This window comes from Lampetra fluviatilis, chromosome 57 (genome assembly GCF_964198595.1).
Source record: "Lampetra fluviatilis chromosome 57, kcLamFluv1.1, whole genome shotgun sequence".
NCBI lineage: Eukaryota > Metazoa > Chordata > Hyperoartia > Petromyzontiformes > Petromyzontidae > Lampetra > Lampetra fluviatilis.
The window spans coordinates 2,391,158-2,414,140 of record NC_136331.1 but is presented as its reverse complement, the minus strand read 5'-3'; the positions used below and the strand labels follow the sequence as shown (position 1 = coordinate 2,414,140).

At 51.9% G+C, this 22,983-nt stretch overlaps 1 protein-coding gene across 1 annotated transcript in view; it reads left to right on the top strand.

Annotated features, from left to right (window-relative positions):
- The window catches only part of LOC144950260 (alpha-2,8-sialyltransferase 8E-like), a 98,307-nt gene that overhangs the window by 4,771 nt on the left and 70,553 nt on the right, over positions 1-22,983 (top strand). The window contains exons 2-5 of the mRNA XM_078880322.1: positions 9,142-9,184; positions 11,358-11,413; positions 17,049-17,126; positions 17,810-17,896. Coding sequence (XP_078736448.1) covers positions 9,142-9,184; positions 11,358-11,413; positions 17,049-17,126; positions 17,810-17,896 — 264 coding nt within the window. The remainder of the gene's footprint in view (positions 1-9,141; positions 9,185-11,357; positions 11,414-17,048; positions 17,127-17,809; positions 17,897-22,983) is intronic.

The window sequence follows — 22,983 nt, the reverse complement described above, 5'->3', positions numbered from 1 at the left end:
CGCTCCCGAATTCCGGGCGGTGCCGGTCCAAGCGGTTCATGGGTGGCACCGTTCCCCTCCCGGTTGGCTTAGAAAGAAGACATTTTTTTGTTAATTAAAACTTGTTTTGTATTCATTTCCCAGCGTGTAAGGGCCTCGCTACTGAACTGCTGCGTTGCTCATTTTGTTCCAGAAGCGACCTTGGCTATCAACCAATGATTTCTCCAACGAAACTGGGCATGTTATCGTCGTCGTCATCGTCGTGTTGAAATTAATAGCGGCAGCCAAATAGTTGCTCAACGCGTGGCGTTCATTCTACAGTAAATATTGGAGGGGGGGGGGAATACCCCGGAAGAATCCGGAGAAAAATATACTCCAAATATACAGCAGCAAGCGTCATGGTTGAGATTGAACCCACGACCTCCTGTATATCAGGCGAGGTAGTTAACATCTCCTAGCCACCGTGATGATGATGATGATGATGAGAGAGAGAGACACGCCAACTCCAAATATACAGCAGCAAGCGTCAGGGTCGGGACCGAACCCACGACCTCCTGTATACCAGGCGAGGTAGTTAACATCTCATAGTCACCGTGATGATGATGAGAGAGAAAGAGAGACACGCAAACTCCAAATATACAGCAGCAGGCGTCAGGGTCGGGATCGAGCCCACTACATCCTGTATACCAGGTGAGGCAGTTAACATCTCCTAGCCACCGTGATGATGATGAGAGAGAAAGAGAGACACGCAAACTCCAAATATACAGCAGCAGGCGTCAGGGTCGGGATCGAGCCCACTACATCCTGTATACCAGGCGAGGTAGTTAACATCTCATAGCCACCGTGATGATGATGAGAGAGAGAGACGCAAACTCCAAATATACAGCAGCAGGCGTCAGGGTCGGGATCGAGCCTACTACATCCTGTATACCAGGCGAGGCAGTTAACATCTCCTAGCCACCGTGATGATGATGAGAGAGAAAGAGAGACACGCAAACTCCAAATATACAGCAGCAGGCGTCAGGGTCGGGACCGAACCCACGACCTCCTGAGTGGAAGAGGCGATGTGGGGGGTGTGGGGTGGGGCAGCGTTGAGCCTCGCCCTGCCCCTTAGCTCCAGGTGTCCCATTCCCATCCGCCGCTTGTTTTGTGGTCGTTATGTAACATTCCTCTCCTGTCGATACCCCCGAAGCCCCTAAACCCTGACCGCCACGATGGCGACAGCGCGCAGTGCCGTTGGGCCGCACACGAGTTGTTGACTACACACACGAGTTCACTACACAAGAGTTGTTCACTAAACACACGAGTTCACTACACAAGATTTGTTCACTACACACACGAGTTCACTACACAAGAGTTGTTGACTACACACACGAGTTCACTACACAAGATTTGTTCACAACACACACGAGTTCACTACACAAGAGTTCAATCTTGATTTGAAGCTTTCGTGACTGCAGGAATCCATACTCTTTGGTTCTTTCGGTAAAGTCACGTATAAAGAGATTTATACCTGATGATGATTGCTTGTGTTGCAATCGAAACGTCGTACACACACCAGTTCACTATACAAGAGTTCAATCTTGATTTGAAGCTTTCGTGACTGCAGGAATCCATACCCTTTGGTTCTTTCGCTAAAGTCACGTAGGTAGAAAGTAAAATAAATCACGACGATTCGGGCGCAACACAAGCGTCCGTCATCAGGTGGACGCTTGTGTTGCGCCCGAAACGTCGTGTTTTATTTTATACCTACGTGACTTTACCGAGTGAACCAAAGAGTGCACAAGAGTTGTTCACTACACACACAAGTTCACTGCACACACGAGTGTCATCACAGCCTCCGACACAAGAGTGGATTTCCACTCAGTCGTGCGTCAAGTCAACGCGTGCTTTGGCGTGTCGAACTTCTTTCGCACCGTGCGCCGTGTCGTCACCTCCGATCCCTTTCCCCGCGCCTCCATATCAGCAACTGCTGTCCACGTGCGGTGCGAAAGATGTACAACCACAACGTGCACCACAGCCAGCCCCAGCCAGTCCCAGCCAGCTAAGTGGAGAAATCCATTGAGTGAGCGCATCACAGGCAAAGGTCAGCTGTGACTACCTGCTGAGACGAGGAAGTTGCAATGTCCCCACTCAGGATTTACCTGTCCGGGCGACTGCCGCTAGCGAGCACGCGTGGCCAGCACCGCTCCAAGCCGCCTTTGTCTCCCCCACCACCCCCACCCCCCCAGGGCTGATAACGTTTCCACCATCGCACCGCGTGCTCATTTAAGGCTGAGTCGACCAACGGGGGGAAGGGGGTGGGGAAGGCCGGCACGGGACACGACGGGGGTGCTGTGGGCAGCACCACGCCCGGCCGCCTTTGTATCTCCCTAACGGCAATGTTTGCACAGCGCACCAGGTACGGTGTTCATTTGAGGCTGAGTCGACCTAGGGGTGGGAGTGCCTGGGTGGGGGGGGGGACTCCAGGACCGGTTCAAATATTTACCACTGATGTTGGCTGTGAGCATTGCGGCGGAGGGAGCGGTGGGGGGTTTGTTTCACCAAACTTCACCGCGCTGATCTGGCAGTGAGTGTGAGAGAGATGCGGTCTGCAGGTGCGGTTCGGGTATACCTGCCGCCCTGGTAAATACCGCGCTGGGTGATGAATCTGGCGATGTGCTCCAACAGCTGTGACCCCCACCCCCCCGATCCATCTCTTTATAACGAAGCGTGCTTTGCTTAGCTGCGAGTTTTTGTTTTTACAAATAAATAATTAGTGTAACTCTTAAATAAACGCGTGTGGAATTATTCGAGCCTTCCCAGCGAGGGGATGTCGCCCGAAGCGACGGACGTGGTCGGATGGCAGCGAGGAGCCCAGCCAACGCGCTACCTAGAACCAGAACCCACGAGTGGCGGTAGGGGAGGGTAGGGGGTGGGGATGTGGGGAGCGGTGGTGCAGCGGTTAGCGCTACGCTGCGTTACGAACCCGGCGACCTGAGTTCGATTCCCGCTCCAGGCCACCAACGCCAAGTGACGATTATCTGAACCGGTCCTGGGCCTGCCCCTCCTAGATCGACTCAGCCTCAAATGAGTGCCTGGTGCGGTGTGTAAACATCGTCACTGGGGAGACAAAGACGGCCGGGCGTGGTGTTGGCCACCCACCCCCTCGTGTGCCGTGCCGACCTTCATAGGTGCTTGCAAACAGCACTTGCCCCAACAGTCTGTGCAGGCTATAGGGGGATCTTTGTCTTTGTGGGGGTGGGGGTGGTGGGTTGGGGTTTGTTTACAAATTGTGCCGCAGGTAGCTACAGGTGAGTCGAGGGGGCAGATCGCGGACAAAGAGATTCCCGAGATAGCCGGGCGCTGGGAGATCCACGAAGGCTCACAATGCGCACGTCTACATCACGGCGTCGAAAAGGGTTTCTGGAAGAAAAAAAATCTTGTTTTTCTTGTTTTTCTTCTTCTTTCGATTTAAAGCTTTCGTGACTGCATGGATTCATCTTCTTGATTCTTTCGGTAAAGTCACGTAGAAGGGAAGTAATAAAATAATGAAAATAAAACATAATAAAATAATTCTAGCCTGTGCTGCGCCCGTTTAGCCCCCTCGATCCGGCCGAAAAAAAGCTGTTTAGGCATGCAGTGGCTGGGTATGCGGGCTACATGACCCAGCCAACGCATCCTTGCCTAGATCTTTCAATGATTTGTGAGCTCTTCACACAATCCAGCCTGGTTAAACCCAGGATGGATCGTAGGCAGGCCAGCCTAAATGTTTCCAACCGGCGAAGATGCTCCATTAGGGGGGTTCACGTTTCGCAAGCGTAGAGAAGGGAAGAAATGTCTGTAGCCGACAAGACTTGAAGCTTCGTACGGAGCGACAGACCAGGTAGCTTCCACACAGTGTTACGCAACCGATGAAAATATATTGCCGCTCGACTGATTCGGAGTGAGACCTCTGCTGTTAAATTGGAGCCCGCCATAAGCACACTGCCCAGGTATGGGAAACTCTCCACTCTCTCCACAACTGCCCCATCACCGATTGAGAATTGTGTGGGTGGAGTGTCCGATGGTACAAAATACCCAGTCAGGTGCTTAGTTTTGGTGGGGCTGATGTTAAGGCCCCACCTCTTAGTGGCACGCTCCAGTCTCAGCAGCAGCGTCTCCAAGTCCTCCTCTGAAGGAGCAGCTATTACCAAGTCATTGGCATACATAACGTGGTTGACCAATAGGGAGCCATGCCTTTATCGCACCTGGGCATCGATCAGCCTCCCATTATATCTGTGCCAAATGGAAATTTCCCCGGTACAGCTATTGAAGGCTTCACGAACTACATGGTCAAAATAGATGTTAAATCATGTGAGAGCCAGAGGACATCCCTGTCGCACCCCAAGGTGTACAGGGAATGGCTCTGACTCCCGGCAAAGTAGTTTTACCCGGGCCCGCTCACCATCATGAAGGTCCTTAATGATCGTGAGCAGAGGGTCAGGGACTCCGAAAGCACGAAGAACAACCCAGAGCCGAGGCCTACTGATGGTATCATAGGCCTTGACCAGGTCAATAAGGCAGAGATGTAGGTCTTGTTGGAATTCCCTACACCTCTGCTGTAGCAGACGGACAGAAAATATGGCATCTGTGCAGGACCGCCCTTTCCTGAAACCGCATTGGGGCTCCGCAAGCCTCTCCTCAGCGTGCCTAGCAAGGCGATGTTGAATAATCCTTGCCAGGACCTTTCCCAGAACACCGAGGAGTGAGATGCCACTGTATTTGTTACAGTCTGTGCGGTCCCTCTTCTTAAAGAGGGAACCACCAGGGCATCCTTCCAATCCATGCAGAACCCGTCCAGTAGTCCAGACTGTTGTTATGATATCATATAGGGCAGTCTGTGCACAAACGCCACCCTCCCTCAGCATTTCGCTTGGGAGATGATCTCTGCCCGGTGCCTTTCCTGGTCTCAGACTCCGGATTGCCTTTAGTACATCCTCAACAGATGGCACCTCAGCCAGCCACTCACAGGGGGTGACTTCTTCCAATAGTTGAGTCACCGCAGCCTCAGCAGGGTCATAACCAATTTATGCCATGATGTTTTCCTGGCTGAGGGATGTCTCCTCCCCCAGGACCTCACAGAAATGCTCAGCAAATCTGCAAACCTGTTCCTGAGGGTCCGAGATTGGATCACAGTTTTTTCTCCTAATGATGGTAATAGGTGTGGTGCTGCAGGTTTCTTAATTTATGGAGTTAAATAGTGGTTTGTGATCGCGGGCCACTGAGGCAGACTCCATCTCCTCAGCAACCCGCGACCACCACCCATCCTTGCAGCGCCTTACGGCTCTCCGAAGCTACGAGCGAAGGCTGCGGTAATCCTCCTCATTCTCTGACTTGGGATGCTGTAGCCGATGAGAATGGGCCTGTCGCTTTTTCTCAACTATTCTGAAAATCTCCTCTGTCAGCCAGGGTCTCTGGGGAGGTCTGGGCCGCGTACCCAAAGCAGCCATTGTAGCTGAATGAGTCACAGTCCTAAACCTCGCCCATTTACCCTCGACATCTGGAGGAGTGAGGGACAATGCCTACCCCAGCCGCAAGCGATGATGAAATTCTCGCTTTCAACTTTCATCAGCTATTTGAGATCTACCACCGGAGTGGAAAAATGGCAGGTGCATCTTACAGATGACAAGTCGATGGTCAGAGGGCAGATCAGCTCCACGGTAGGTCCTGGTGTCAAGGACATCAGCCCGCATCCGCTGATCCATCACTATGTAGTCCAGCAGATATTCTTGTTTGGACCTGGCATGCATCCATGATGTTGTGTGGATGCGCCGATGCCTGAACAGCGTGTTGGTAATTACAAGCCCATGGGCTGCACACAAATCTAGCAGCCTCCTACCGTTGTTATTGAGCTGATCTGGCCCATGCCCTCTAATCACTCCAGACCAGGTGCCAGCATCATGACTAACTCGGGCCTTGAAGTCACCCATCAAGATGACTCTATCCCAAGTGGCCACTTTAGCCAGCACCTGTGACAGGAGGTCATGGAAGGCATCTGACTCATCCGCCTTGCCTGCGTCCCTCCATGGATGTTTGTTTTCGGTGGTGGCATAAGTAACCACGACCACCACTCCTCGCCTCCAGTTGATGGGAAGGCGAGCCGAAAGTAGCCTGGGGCTTACAGCTTCCCAGACCTCACCGCTACGCTCCCATGCCCCCTTCATTATTGTGTTCAGAAGAAGAGCCACACCCTGTTGTTTGACAGTCTCCTGCCCCGAGTAGAGGACTTCCCGACAGAGGAGTGGCAGCCTCTCCTCCGCAGTGAGTGTTTGACCATTCCACGTGGCCACACGAAGTGGTCTTTCGTTGTTTCTGGAGGAGCCTTGAGGGTAAAGATTCAATCTCCTGGCTCCGCCAATTGGGGGTTGGCCAGGAGACGTCATAGACGCCTGTCCCCCCGGGGCCTCCGGCACAAGCTTATTAGTTACATTTTTAATTCGTGGTTTAGTGATAATTAATTGAAGGTGGAGGGGTTACCAACCCCTCACACCCATCCAGATCCCCCGTTGAGCCACTGTGGTGGTCACAGACGCCATGAGTGGAGAGGCCAATCGACATTGGCCCACCCCCCACAGCACTGTCCACGACAGAGTTGCCCGTCCGGCACCGCGAGGAGGTAGGGGGTTGTCACACACACGTAGAAACGCACAAAGACAAAGATCACCCGTGTAGCCTTGACAAATTGTTGGGACAAGTGCTGCTAGCGAGCACCCCATGAAGGCCGGCACGGCACACGAGGGGGTGGGTGGCCAGAAAGCACGCCCGGCCGCCTTGTCTCCCCAGTAGCGATGTTTACACACACCATACCGGGCACGCATTTAAGGCTGAGTCGACCTAGGTGAGGCCCAGAACCGATTCAAATAATCGTCACCCCCGTGAGCAGGGAATCGAACTCGGGTGACCGGGGCTCATAACGCAGTCGCGCCAACCGCTACCCCACCACTCCCTCTGCACACACACGGACACAAAGAAAAAGATCCCCCAAGGAGCTTTAGAAGACTGTTGGGGCAAATGCCGTTAGCGACGGGGTCCAAAATAGCGACGTCGTTGTGCAGAGCCACGCTCTGGGTGGGATCGTTGATTGCGTAAAGGTGTCGTGGTGACGGCGTGGCCGGAGGTGGCTGACGGAGTGACTGGAGCAGGTTAACGGGGTGACCAGGGGTGGCTGACGAGGTGACCGGAGGTGGCTGATTGGGGGTTACTGACAGGGTGACCGGAGTTCAGCTGACAGGTTGACCGGGGGTGACTACTACTACAATTCCCACATACAATTCCTAATCCTATTACGATTAATACTACTACGATTCCTACCACTACAATTCCTACTACTACAATTCCTACTACTACAATTCTTAATCCTACAACGATTCCAATTACTCCTACTCGTACTACGCGTTAAACGGACTTCAAAGAGAGTGCTGTAGCTCAGTGGCCGTGACTCGAGTTATTACACCTCGTCTTGCGATAACCACTTCTTCTGAACTTTTCTTACGCTCGCGTAACGTCCTGTGACACCTGTGGGGGGTGGGGAGGAGAGGGAGAGGGTGGGTTGCCGAGGGGTAGTTCGGTGTTATAGTAGCGATAAGAGATAAATACGGAGTGAATGAATAGAGCGAGCGAGTGACTGGAATGAATGAATGGAGCGAGTGAATGGATTTAATGAATGGAGCGAGTGAACGAGTGGCTGTGGTGAACGAATGGAGCGAGCGACTGGAGTGGATAAATGGAGCAAGCGAGCAAGTAACTGGAGTGAATTAATGGAGCGAGCGACTGGAGTGAGTAAATGAATGAATGGAGCCAGTGGTGGACTATCAATCCGTGAATCAACGAGAGTTGGGAGGTGGCTTCGCTCCCGAATTCCGGGCAGTGCCGGTCAAAGATGTTCATGGGTGGCGCCGTTTCCCTCCCGGTTGTCTTAGAAAGAAGAACGGGTTTTTTTCTTGTTAATTTAAACTCCTTTTTTATTCACCAGAGTGTAAGGGCCTCGCTACTGAGCTGCGCTCCGTAGCTCATTTTGTTTCAAAAGTGACCTTGGCTATCAACCAATGATTTATCCATATTATCGTCGTCGTCATCGTCGTGTCGATATTAATAGCCGCAGCCAACTATTTGCATAGCGCGTGATGTTGATTCTAAATGTTGGAGGAGAAGATCCCGGAGGAATCCGGAGAAAAATCCATACGACCACGGGGAGGGAGAGAGACACGCAAACACCAAATATACAACAGAAGGCGTCAGGGTCTGGATCGAACCCACGACCTCCTGTATACCAGGCGAGGTCGTTAACATCTCCTAGCCACCGTGATGATGATGAGAGAGAGAGACACACAAACTCCAAATATACAGCAGCAAGCGTCAGGGTCGGGATCGAAACCCCTTCGTGTGCCACAGTTTGCCGGCCTTCATCTGGTGCTGCTGCTACTCACAGCACTTGCCCCAACACGTCTCTCATGGCTACACCTGCGGCGGGGGATATTTATCTTTGTGGGTGCGTGCGTGGAGGGTAGTAAAGATTCGATTTGATAAATCTGTTTGTATTCTGTTAAAATGTCAATCACAGCGCTGTGGGGTGGGGTGGGCGTCTGAACGCGTCGTCGTCTGCGCACAGGTAATTTGGTTAGGAAAGCGAGTGGGTGGGTGTTTGAGTGGGTTGGTGAGTTGGTGGTGGGTGGGTTAGTGGCTGGGTGAGCGCGTGAGAAAGTGAGTGGGTGGGTGGGTGAGTGGGTGGGTGGGTTGGTGAGTTTGTGGGTGGGTGAGTGAGTGAGAGGGTGAGAAAGTGAGAAAGTGAGTGGGTTGGTGAGTTGGTGGGTAGGTTGGTGAGTTGGTGGGTGATTGGGTGAGCGCATGAGAAAGTGAGCAGGTGGGTGGGTGGGTGAGTGAGTGGATTGGTGGGTTGGTGGGTGGGTGAGTGAGTGGATGAGAAAGTGTGTGGGTGGGTGAGGGGGTTGGCGAGTTGGTGGGTGGGTGAGTGAGTGGGTGAATGCATGTGAAAGTTAGCAGGTGGGTGGGTGGGTGAGTGGGTTGGTTGGTTGGTGGGTGGGTGGGAGAGTGAGTACATGAGAAAGGGAGCAGTGGGTAGGTGGGTGAGTGGGTTGGTGAGTTGGGGGACTAACGATGCTCTGGTTTGTTTTGTCGTTGCAGAGCAATGTCCAACATGCCGCGTGACGTCTTTCAGCACCACCAGGCACGTCCACTCTCCCACCCCTGGCAACTTCCCACAAGTTTCGCGAGTGAATGAGTGAGCACGTGAGTGAGCGTGTGAGTATGCGAGCGAGTGAGTGAGTGTGCGAGCAAGTGAGTGAGTGAGTACGTGAGTGACTGAGCGTGTGAGTGTGCGAGCGAGTGAGCGAGTGAGTGTGCGAGCGAGTGTGTGAGCATGTGAGTGAGCGTGTGACCATGTGGATGAGTGTGTGAGGCAGTAATTGAGTGAGTGAGCGTGTGAGTGAGTGAGTGTGTGGGTGAGTGGGGAGCTGTCGTGTATCGGTTATCGCGCTGCGCTACTACCCCGGCGACTCGAGTTCGATTCCCGCTCACGGCCAACACCGGTGACGATTATCTGAACCAGTCCTGGACCTCCCCTCGGTCGACTCAGCAACAAATGAGTGCCTGGTGCGCTGTGTAAACATCGCCACTTGGGGAGACAAATGCAGCGGTGCATGGTGCCGGCCACCCACCCCTCGTGTGCCGTTCCAGCCTTCGAAGGTGCTTTCTTACAGCACTTGCCCCAACAGTCTGTTAAAGGCAATACGGGGGGGGGGTCTTTGTCTTTTTGTAATTTTTTTTCGAGCGCTTAGTGAGCTCACGACAGTCTGCGCTTGTTCGACAGCTCGCAAAGCCACGCACGCAGAGTTTCCAGTTCATGGCAGAGTGAGACCTAAAAAAAAAAGGCGAGATATTGTCATCCCTGGAAGGGGGGGGGGGGGGTTTGGGGGGGGTTTATTGCGGACGGATGTGTTGCGCCAAGCGAACAGCGCAGCAGAGCCTCGGCATGCCCCCACCCCCCCTCCTCCCCTCCCTCAACACTCTCCAGGGTTTACGGGCGACGTGGCGTAACTTCGAACGACACCGATGCCATTCGACAACTCGGGTCGCGCGCGCGAAAGCGGATGGGAAAAACGTGTGGTGGGGGGTGCGAAGGGGTGTGGGGGAGGTGGTGGGGGGGGTGGTGGTGGGGAGGGTTGGGGGTGGTGGGGGGGTGGTGTGGGTGGTATTGGTGGGGGGGTGGGGGGGTGGTGGTGAGGTGGTGGTGGGGTGGTGGTGGGGTGGTGTTGTAGGTTGAAGTGGTGGGAAGGTGGTGGTGGGGGGTGGTGTGGGTGGTAGTGGTGGGGGGGAGGGTGGGGGTGGGGGGTGGTTGTGGGCGGTAGTGGGGGGGGGTGTTGTGGGTGGTAGTGGTGGGGGGGTGGTGGTGGGGAGGGGTGGTGGGGGGGTAAGAGTGGCGAACCGCGTCGAACACAAAATCATCGAGGGTTATCTCACAAAACCCTCTGTCAAAGTGCCGTTCACCACCACCACGTGTGTGTGTTGGGGTGACCACCACCACTACGTGTGTGTGTGTGTGTTGGGGCCTCCACGGGTCTCTCTGGATGGGTGCGTCTCCGCGGTGGCTGTGGACGAGAGCGTCGCGGTCGTCGACTTCGGACGATGCCGTCGACGCTTAACGATTTTCACAGTTATCGTCTCGGGCGCTAATTCATAAACCACTCTCTTTGTTGTTTGCTCGCGATTGTTCAACTACAAAAAGTAAACTTCGGTTCAACTACCCTGATTCAATGCCACCCCTCCCACCCAACACCCCCTCTCCAAACATAAATCCTTTATATTTGCATGATGAGGACATGTTCAGGTATAATCTGGGATTTGTGTGTTCGATGAACTTGTTTGCGCTGTAGGGCCCATTCAGAGGTACGTGGGAAGGACAACAAACTAAAGTTTAATGCAGTTTTAAGCAAATTGATTGACCATGACTAGGTGATAATGGAGATGGAGGAGGCTTGGGCAATGAGGTCTTCATCCAGCAGTGTGACGGTTCCACCTGAAGACGGAAGCTTGTGTTGCCTCCGAAACGTCGTGATTTTTATTTTATTTTACTTTTATTAATTTTAATGTTTTACCTACGTGACTTTACGAAAAAACCTAAGAATAAGGTGAAGGAGTCTTTGGCAGGAGGCCTCAATCCAGCTGTGGATTTAACCTGGCTGGTTGATGATGATGATGGAGGTGAAGGAGACTTGGGCAGGAGGCCTCCATCCAGCAGTGGATTGACCCTGGCTGGTTGATGACGACGACTGTGTAATCCCACGCCTGCCGCACTCAGCTGCTGACCCCAGTGCGCCGTGTGTTTCTCGCCTCGCACGCAGCAGGAGAGGAGGCGAGACGAGGCGACGGCGGTCGATGGTGAGCCCCAGAGCACTGGGTGAGTCCACAGGGCAAAAGACAAAGTTCCCCCGTGTAGCCTGCAACGGACTCTGGGGCAAGTGCTGTTCACGAGCACCTACGAAGGCTGGCAAGGCACACGAGGGGGTGGGGTGGCCAGTACCACGCCGGCCGCCTTTATCTCCCCGGTGGCGATGTTTTTATACACCGCACCAAGTACTCATTTCAGGCTGAGTCGACCTACGGGAGGCCCAGTACCGGTTCAGATAATCGTCACAGGGATTGGCCGTGAGCGGAGATTGAACTCGGGTCGCCAGGTTCGTAGCACAGCGTGCTAACCGCTACACTACCGCTCCCCACTTACACGCACACACACACGCACTCACACATACACACACACACAGTCACACAACAACAACCGCCATTCGCCACTAAGTGGCGGTGACGTCACCACGACGCTTGTGCCAGGCCATGTGCACCTTAAAGCCACGTGAAGTGTTGAACGCCCGCTGGCAGGTCACGGGGCAGACCCAGGTGCCACGGGTCGACTGACTGAGATGACCGAGATGACTGGCTGATGCACCACCTGTGCCCCTACTGTGCCAACTTGCTGTGCTTTAGCCACCCGGCGCTCCGCTCGTTGTTGTGAGCGTCGCTCCTCCGCCCTCCGTTGTTGTTGGAGGGCGACTACCTCCATCTTCCCAGTAGTGTCCTTCACGAGCCTCCTCCACAGAGGCCGATCTTGACACCGCTGGTACCAGTCATCGGCAAGTCCACTCAGCTCCACGTACTCCTGTACCACATCACTCCATCTCTTCTCTAGCCCGTGCCGCCCACGTTTAGCCCCCTCGATCCGGCCGAACAAAAGCTGTTTAGGCATACGGTGGCTGGGCATGCAGGCTACATGACCCAGCCAACGCAGCCTTGCCTGCCGGAGGAGCTCACCGATGGGACTTTGCCCAGATCTTTCAAGGATTTGTGAGCTCCTCACACAATCCAGCCTGGTTAAACCCAGGATGGATCATAGGCAGGCCAGCCTAAATGTTTCCAACCGGCGAAGATGCTCCATTAGGGGGGTCCACGTTTCGCAAGCGTAGAGAAGGGAGGGAATGACTGTGGCCGAGAAGACCTGAAGCTTCGTGCGGAGCGACAGACCAGGTAGCTTCCACACAGCGTTACGCAACCGATGAAAATATAATGCCGCTCGACTGATTCGGAGTGAGACCTCTGCTGTTAAACTGGAGGCGGTCATAAGCACACTGCCCAGGCATGGGAAACTCTCCACTCTCTCCACTACTGCCCCATCACCGATTGGGAGTTGTGGGGGTGGAGTGTCCGATGGTACAGAATACCCAGTTAGGTGCTTAGTTTTGGTGGGGCTGATTGTAAGGCCCCACCTCTTAGTGGCACGCTCCAGTCTCAGCAGCAGCGTCTCCAACTCCTCCTCTGAATGAGCAGCTATTACCAAATCATCGGCATACATAACGTGGTTGACCAATAGGGAGCAATCACTTGATCGCACCCGGGCCTCGATCAGCCTCCCATTATATCTGTACCAAATCCCCCGGTACAGCTATTGAAGGCTTCACGAACTACGTGGTCAAAATAGATGTTAAATAATGTGGGAGCCTGAGGACATTCCTGTCGCACCCCAAGGTGTAAAGGGAAAGGCTCTGACTCCCAGCCACGTAGTTTTACCCGGGCCCGCTCACCATCATGAAGGTCCTTAATGATCGTGAGCAGAGGGTCAGGGACTCCGAAAGCACGAAGAACAACCCAGAGCCCAGGCCGTCTGATGGTATCATAGGCCTTGACCAGGTCAATAAAGCAGAGATGTAGGTCTTGTTGGAATTCCCTACACCTCTGCTGTAACAGACGGAGAGAAAATATGGCATCTGTGCAGGACCGCCCTTTCCTGAAACCGCATTGGGGCTCTGCAAGCCTCTCCTCAGAGTGCCTAGCAAGGCGATGTTGAATAATCCTTGCCAGGACCTTTCCCGGCACACTGAGGAGTGAGATGCCCCTGTAGTTGTCACAGTCTGTGCGGTCCCCCTTCTTAAAGAAGAGGACCACCAGGGCATCCTTCCAATTCTGCGGAATCCGTCCAGTGGTCCAGACTGTTGTTATGATGTCATATAGGGCAGTCTGTGCACAAACGCCACCCTCCCTCAGCATTTCGCTTGGGAGATCATCTCTGCCCGGTGCCTTTCCTGGTCTCAGACTCCGGATTGCCTTCAGTACTTCCTCAACAGATGGCACCTCAGCCAGCCACTCACAGGGGGTGACTTCTTCCAATATTTGAGGCACCGCAGCCTCAGCAGGGTTATCCCCACATTGTGCCATGATGGTTTCCTGGCTGAAGGATTTCCCCTCCCCCAGGACCTCACAGAAATGCTCAGCAAATCTGCAAACCTGTTCCTGGGGGTCAGACATTGGATCACCGTTTTTTCCCCTAATGATGGTAATAGGTGTGGCGCTGCAGGTTACTTTTTTGATGGAGTTAAATAGTGATTTGTGATCGCAGGCCACTGAGGCAGACTCCATCTCCTCAGCAACCCGCGACCACCACCCATCCTTGCAGCACCTTACGGCTCTCCGAACCTCCGAGCGAAGGCTGCGGTAAGCCTCCTCATTCTCTGACGTGGGATGCTGTAGCCGATGAGGGCCTGTCGCTTTTTCTCAACAATCCTGAACACCTCCTCTGTCAGCCAGGGTTTCTGGGGAGGTCTGGACCGCGTACCCAAAGCAGCCATTGCAGCTGCATGAGTCACAGTCCTAAACCTCGCCCATTTACCCTCGACATCAGGAGGAGTGGGGGACAATGCCAACCCCAGCTGCAAGCGATGATAAAATTCTCGCTTGCAACTTTCATCAGCTAATTGAGACCAGGCCACCCACCACCAGAGTGGAAGAATGGCAGGCGCATCTTACAGATGACTAGTCGATGGTCAGAGGGCAGATCAGCTCCACGGTAGGTCCTGGTGTCAAGGACATAGGCTCGCATCCGCTGGTCCGTCACTATGTAGTCCAGCAGATGTTCTTGCTTGGACCCGGCATGCATCCATGATGTTGTGTAGACGCGCCGATGCCGGAAGAGCGTGTTGGTAATTACAAGTCCATGGGCTGCACAAAAATCTAGCAGCCTCCTACCGTTGTTATTGAGCTGATCTGGCTCATGCCTTCCAATCACTCCAGACTAGGTGCCAGCATCATGACAGTCACACGCACACACACGCACACACATACGCGCGCCAGCACTTTTAAAACTCCGAATTGAATTACTGCCGTCTCCCACACGCCCATCATGAACCCCCTGTTTGTGTGTGAGAGAAAGAGTGGAGAGACACCCATGCCTTGGGTTCAACTCCCATGATCTCAGCTGTGCTGGTTCAGAGTCTCCGACATGACCATTATGAACCGTGTATTAGAGAGAGACACCCAGACCCAGGGCTCAAACCCCCAAGATCTCAACTATGCTGGCTTCACGTCTCCGACATGGCCATTTATGAATTCCGCTGAGCGGGAGAGACACACCCAGACTCTGGGACAAGACCCAGGACCCAGTTCGCCAACCCAGCTGAAGCAGCATTCCAAGCAGTTTAAATCTTCACCACCACCACCGCCGCAGCCGCCAACTCAGTCCACCCAGCAGTGTTCACGGATTCCATCTCCACCAGTTCGTTTGCAATCGACAGATCGCGTAGCCGCGGTGGGGTTAAGCACGTGGGTAACTCCCACCATTTTCCCCAAGCCACGGTGGCTAGGAGATGTTAACTCCCTCGCCTAGTATGCAGGAGGTCGTGGGTGCGATCCCAACCCTGACACCTGTTGTTGTATATTTGGAGTTTGCGTGTCTCTCTTTCTCTCTCTGTCATCATGGTGGCTAGGAGATGTTAACTACCTCGCCTGGTGCACAGGAGGTCGTGGATGCGATCCCAACCATGACGCCTGCTGTTGTATATTTGGAGTTTGCGTGTCTCTCTCTCTCTCTGTCAACATGGTGGCTAGGAGATGTTAACTACCTCGCCTGGTGCACAGGAGGTCGTGGATGCGATCCCAACCATGATGCCTGCTGTTGTATATTTGGAGTTGGCGTGTCTCTCTCTCTCTCTCTCTCTGTCAACATGGTGGCTAGGAGATGTTAACTAGCTCGCCTGGTGCACAGGAGGTCGTGGGCTGGATCCCGACCCTGACGCCTGCAGCTGTATATTTGGAGTTTGCGTGTCTCTCTCATCATCATCATGGTGGCTAGGAGATGTTAACTCCCTCGCCTGGTGTAAAGGAGGTCGTGGGCTCGATCCCGACCCTGACGCCTGCTGCTGTATATTTGGAGTTTGCGTGTCTCTCTCCCTCCCCGTGGTCGCATGGATTTTTCCCTGGATCCTCTGGGGTTTCCCTCTACATTTAGAAATGTGCGTTTAGATTTTTCATGGCCACGTAATGATAAGCCCACTTTGGCGAGCTATATTTTGCGTTAACAAGGTCGCTTCTGAAAAACAGCTATGTAGCTCAGTGGGGCCTTACCTGGTAAAATACAGTTTAGTTTAAGTCACACAATTCCGTCAGGAGGAGCGGAGAGGTGAATCTTTGCTGTGACGATGCCTCCTTTGTATAGAGATCTCTGTGAGTATCGTTTGGTACCTGAATCTATAGAACTCAGTGTGAGTCTATGGTTCTCTATGTGAGTCGACAGGTCTTTGTGAGTCTATGGGCCTCAGTGTGGATCTGTGGGTCTCTATGTGAGTCTATGGGTCTCATTTTTGGCGGTTGTCAGCGGGCGGGTGGAGTGAGTCCAGTGATTGATGCCGGATCTGTAACCGATCTCTGGTTGTGGCTTTGCTCTCCAACACACCGGTGTGCTATACTAGTGTAGTGGGTTCAAGGAGAGTAGAGACGGCTTGTAGAGGCAACACGTTTATTAAAATAACAACGGTAACAATTCCTAACACAAAGGGGTAGCGGCCCCCCCACCCGATACCTGGAGAGGTATCGTCTCTGGGCTAGTGTGTCCTTTCGACTGGGCTACGTACTCTCGGTCCTCCGGCTAAGGGGCCTTAGGGGAGGCTATCCGACCCGACCCAGCCAAGGTCCTCAGGTCCCGACCACTGGCCCACTCGATCCCGGCCCTTAGAAGGAGGTCGGATCTGCGGGTCCCAGGGTCCTTGCCTAAGCACTTTGAAGCCCCCCCGCCCACCTCCTACGCATTTCCCATGAATATGCTAAATTTCCTCTTGATATGCACATTCTTTTGTTAAGGCTCTCTTCTTCTTCCACCTCCAACTCAGCTTATATATAAGCTCCTAGCTTGACAGTGTCTCATTCTTCACCTGAAGACGGCTGCTTGCGTTGTAGCCGAAACGTCGTGAAAATTGTTTTATTATGTTTTATTTTTATTATTTTATTACTTCCCTTCTACGTGACTTTACCGAAAGAACCAAGAAGAAGTCTCCCACTTGTTCGCCATCGTTGTCAACGCATGCCTGAAATCTTCTCCACGTGATCTCCACAGCCCCGGAGGCACGTTTCTTGTGGTATTGTTGCAAATTCTCGTAACATTTTTTTGAAGCACCCTGTTTTTACGCGACCTAACCCAACACACCTGGATAATGGATGATATTTGTTCACGCAAGCTTACCACGTGTTAAACCCATCTCCGTCGTTTCCTCTTTTCCCAGACCGAAGGCGAAAGTCAAACTGAGCCCTCAGTGCCGGCAAATCTTGACGAGCATCGCCAGCGACTCTCCGCCAAAGACGTGAGAACACATCGATTCAACAGCGGGACGGGGTGGGGGTGGGGGTTGGCTTGTGGTTGTCGACTGAAGCTTTAGGCCAACTTTGGCATGCTGGGCGCTCCGTTATCCCCGTGGGGGCCGCGGGTTCCACGCCGGTGTCGGTGCGGTAGGACGTTAAGCCACACTCACCGGGTGAGCAACAGGGGGAGCGCCGCTCGGATCGCTCACCAGGTGAGCGACGGGGGGAGCGCCACTCGGCCATGCTCATCCGGGGCAGCGGCACTCGAAGGGTCACAGCAAGGTGACCGACGTTCGCTGAGCGCCCGGGAGTGGCCCGCTTCGTTCGGTGGATCACCAGTCACAAGGCGGCCGCCGACGCCGCTGCCGGGTCTGGTGACCGGAAATTTGCGCGCGGCGATGGATCGCCGTTTTGAGTTGGCAGGCCAACAGGTCAACATGTAAACGGTTCAAGAAGTCAACATGTCAACAGGTCAACATGTCAACAGACCAACAGGTCAACATATCAACAGACCAACAGGTCAACATGTCAACGGGTCAAGAGGTCAACATGTCAACATGCCAACAGGTCAACATATGAACATGCCAACAGGTCAACATGTCAATAGACCAACAGGTCAACAACAGTCTCCGTGGACGCGGGGAGGGGGTTGGTGGTGGTGACCCCGCTCTGTCTCTTGCCTTAGGTTCAACGAGCAGTTGGTGGTGGAGAAGATTCTGAAGGTTCGCGATTGTCCCTGGCTCGAGAACCGCACCGAGATCGACGCCTTCCGGTAAGGCGTTTCATTCCCGGCACGCACGACGGCGGGGTGGGTGTGGGTTATGGTGTGGCCTGCCCTCACGGCGCCCGGCCACCTTTGTATCCCCCCCTAAGGATACTCGCGGTTCTGCTGATCGCGTTCAGCTGCGTTGGTGGCCGCGGGCACGGGAGGGGGGGGAGTCGAACACCGGGGGGGAGGGGGGGAGAGGGGGTCGCCGGGGGGAGGACACGAAGAGTGGAACTCGGGCAAGCGGGGGGGCGGGGGGGGCGTGGGTGGGCAGGTGGGCGGGTGGGGGCGGGTGGGGGCGGGGGGTGGAGGGTGGGGGGGCAGGCGGGGGCGGTGCGGGGCAGACACTGGGAGGGACACGGGGAGTCGCGGTATTCGTTTTGATTGGTTGAGACCGCACCAGGATGACGACTCCTTTGGATATGGAGTCGCACGGAGGAATCCGGTGAGCCCTGAAGCTCTTAATTTTTTTTTTTCATTGACACGCACAGAACGGAGCGTTCGGCAATGGGTGGACCGGAGAGTTGCAACCGAGTAAGCCGGTAGTGGGTGCATCGGGTAAACAGATATCAGATAGACAGATAGATAGCAGAAAGACATATCAATAGATAGCAGATAGACAGATCGATATATAGCGGATAGATAGACAGATAGATAGCAAATAGACAGATCGATAGATAGCAGTTAGACAGATATTAAGATAGCAGAGAGACAGATCGATAGGTAGCAGATAGACAGATTGATAGATAGCAGATAGACACATCAATAGATAGCGGATAGACAGCTATATAGCAGATAGACAGATCGATAGATAGCGGATAGACAGATATATAGCAGATAGACAGATCAATACATAGCGGATAGACAGATAGATAAATAGTAGATAGACAGAGATATATCTAGTGGATAGATAGATGTCAGAAAGACAGAAAGATATATATGAGATAGATAGACAGATAAATATCAGATACACAAATAGATATCAGACAGATAGATAGAGAGATAGATAAATATCAGATAGACAGATAGATTTCAGAAAGACAGATATATTCTCTCTGGTTGGTTTGGTAAAATCACGTAGATAAATAAATAAATAAATGCCACACGACGTTTCGGTCACAACACGAGCGTCCGTCATCACTCCGAGTAAGTGCAGGTGATGATGACGGACGCTTGTGTTGCGACAGAAACGTCATGTTTCTTTTATTATTTTTTCTATCTACGTGACTTTACCGAAAGAACCAGAGAGTATGGATTCCTGCAGTCACGAAAGCTTCAAATCAAGACTAGACAGATACATTTTAAAAGGCGCAGTCCTGCAAATGGCTCCTCTCACATCGCCACTCACGGAGCAGCTGCAAGAGAAACCCGAAGTTCCATCCACGCTGATCACGCTGCTCAATGCGACCTATTACTACTCATACTATTGTAGTGGGTACAGATTGAGACTAAGGCTTAACGTTGGAGGCAACACATTTATTAACTCAACACTATAACACAAAGGGGTAACTGCCCCTTTACTAGATAACCAAGGGTGGTAGACCAACAGGCTAGCTACTCTAACACTCAGAGTAAGCTATCACGGACTGAACCCCAACTCGGGTCCGGGTCCTGGAGTTGGAGATCCTCTTCCGGCGTAGAACGTAGGTTTCTTCTAACCATGACCCCCTTCTCGAACTCTCGAGGAGGTTCTCCACGGGACACGTGGTCCCCCCAGCCCCCCCTTCATGGGTCCCCGGGGAGACACCTCCGGTCACGTGTCCTCCGGGTTCTACCAGAGTGCCATGGCCCCCCGCAACCCCATTCCGAGGCCGGCACTCTCGCCCCCTATCCTGTCAGGGCTGGCACTGCGTGTAGAGCATGGTGCCATTACCTGATTCTTGGTCAGTGTTGCCCGGGCCCCACTAGGGCCGGTACTGCATCCCCAATCAGCAGTGTCCGTGGTGGCAATACGTTGCATGTCTTGCCTTTCCTAGGCCGGCCACACACAGCGACATGCAGCGATGTCGCTACACTAATACTATTACTACTAATACTATTACTTCTGATACTATTACTTCTAATACTACGATTGCTACTAATACTATTACAACTACTAATACTATTACTACTAACACTCTTACTACTGCTATTACTATTACTACTAATACTACGAATGCTACTCATAATACTATTACTACTAATACTATTACTACTAACACTATTACTACTATTAATACTACTAATACAATTAATACTACTAATACTATTACTACTAATAATACGATTACTAATACTATTACTACTAATACTATTACTACTAATACTATTAATATTAATACTCTCATACCCGCGTCGCCCTCGCACTGTTTGGCTTCTGGCATTCTCCGGTCTGGTGCTAAAACATAAACTCAACTTTTTATTTCATTTTGATCTGGTGAGACCCAATTGAGCTACTCTGTAGCTCTTTTTCAGAAGCCACGTGGCCATCACAGATGATAACTCAACCAAGTGGACTTATCATCATCACCGTGTGGAAATTTTATATCAGCCAAATATCCTAAATGAATGGGTGGTGAGTGAGTGGGTGGGTGAGTGGGTGGGTGGTGGCTGCGTCAGTGGCTTTCCGGTTTTTTTAACCCCTACCTCTAGCTTGTACTATTTTAATGTTACCAGGTGTAAGACCGTCAACTGAGCCACATAGCTCTTTTTCAGAAGCGACCTGGCAATCGCAAATCATGTCTCACCGAAGTGGGATCATTATGATCATCATCGTGTGGATATTTATGGCAGCCAAATACTCTAAACGCGTGATGTTGATTCTAAATGTGAAGGGCAAAACCGGAGGGCCCGGAGAAGAATCCACGCAACCATGGGGAAGAGAGACACCGCAAACTGAAAATATACAGCAGCAGGCGTCACGGTCGGGTTTGAAACCACGACTCTTTGCATCCCAGGCGAGTTAACATCTCGCCACCATGGCATACACTGGTGGGACAAGGCCACAAAGAAGGATGCTGTCTCTGGCATAGGCGAGTGAGTTTCAAAAACAAGGCATGTGATGCACACTCGAAATGAAGGACGTGGGCAGGTGCTCCAAATCGAGGGCAGACACATTTATTGTGGTTAATAGCAATCTTGTGAAGGACAGCACTGTCACTCTGTAAAATGCAACAACACGTGTGTCGCCATTAACCATGTGGCTGGTGTCCACGTCCAGTTAATCATTAACAGTTTTCTATTAAACCAAATTCTACTACTGATAAACCATCTTTGTCTTTGACAATCACATTTGCACATCACTATTCGAAAATTCCTTTAATCCTAAGCTGTATGTCTATCTATACCATCCACTTATATTGGTATCTTACACCCATTATATGTACTGTATGTGTACAATATACTTACTGTATGTGTCACCATTGTACAACTTACTACTTTACATGTGTTATATTCTCAATGGCATTGCAAGTAGTCATACTCTGGGTGCATGGGCATGGTTATAGACGAAATGTATTATGGTTAGATAATTACAATGACATTAGGTTATTACAGTGCGTCATCCTTTACAATCCACAGTGCTAAAACCCCTCTAATTACATATATCACAAACGAACAATTCAAAGCCAAGCTAAAAGTCTAGAACAAGTCTAGAACAAGTCTAGAACATTTATATAACGATCAAAAAGATCCTTTAGGTCCTTTACCTGTAAAATGCAACAGCACGTGTGTCACACACAGAAATTATTCCGAGTCGCCATTAACCATGTGGCTGGTGTCCAAGTGCGGTTATTCCATAACCCTGCCAGCCACCTACAGGCCCAACTCAGTCATCATGCTGCTGTACACACATGCATTGATGCACTGCACAGCACATCAGGACTTTCACAGAACCACACTCTACTCCCTTGCTGCACAAGGATATAATTGAAAGAGTGATCCATTCCTAATGTGCCACACTCTCCCCCACATAATGAGTGTCGTCTCGACACTCCATTTTTTTCCTTGCAAACATTTAGCAGTCTTTTTCCTTAAACTGGTCATGAAAGGAGTTTATGAAATCGTCAAAACTATTTCTCTAGGGATCATATCCCTTCCAAGATAGCGCCACTCCAAAAGCTCGCTATTTTGGGGTGAGCTCCAACTCTTTGTGCACGAAGAGATAGGAGCCCAAGCATTGTATTATGCTTTTGGAACTACCAGACAATCTGGTATTAATAAACCATGCTTCACATTTTACTGACCAGAAATGGTTAGGATTCTTTTCCCGGTACCTGTCAAGATAAAATCCTTTACAGCTTGTCAATGCCCTGTAGAATTTAGCTCTAAGGTACTTACTTATCGGCTTACCAACATACTTAAAACCTTTTCCTCACCATTTTTTTCTCATCTTAGGCAATGACTCATTCTTAACATATTAAACACAACACTAACAAACACAAACATCTTAAACAACTAACAACCATATGACCACAGCTTATATCTTGCCTTGATCAAGCATGTTGTAGGGCTTCTTCTTCACCGCCATCTCCGTCGTCAGTGGGAACTTTATGATGGCGTAGTGGCCCATCTTATTGCGCGTAGGTGTGCTCTTGCCCGGGTACTTGGGTTGCAGCTGTAGCCACAGCATGTAAGGCCTGGAGAACGCAGGGAAGGTGTGCACCTTGCGGTGGTGCACTGCGTGCACCCTGTGCAGCACGTTCTTCTTGGCCTTCTGCGCCTTGGCCCTCGCCTCGCCCTTGGGCTGCACCTCGACCCTGCGGGCCTTGCCGCCCTCGGCCCCGTGGGCCTTGCTGCCCTCAGGATACCCCTTGCCTTTGACCACCTCGGGCTTGTTTTGTCTCTCAAGTTCCAAGCTGGCTGCTTCATTGACTTTTCAATCAGCATCTCATCAGTGACAGTGATGTCATCCAGATGGGGCTTTATTTAGAATTTTATAGAGTCACTGAGCAATCCTGTGCCAATCGATCTCAGGAACTTCATCTGTACCATATCTGGATTGTACTGGTCATCAGCTCCTTTTTCTTTAGATGCAAATAATAGTCTGTCCTTTAATTCGATAGCTCGGAACAGAAAGTTGTGTGCAGTTTATCTTGGCTCCTGAGAGATGTTCA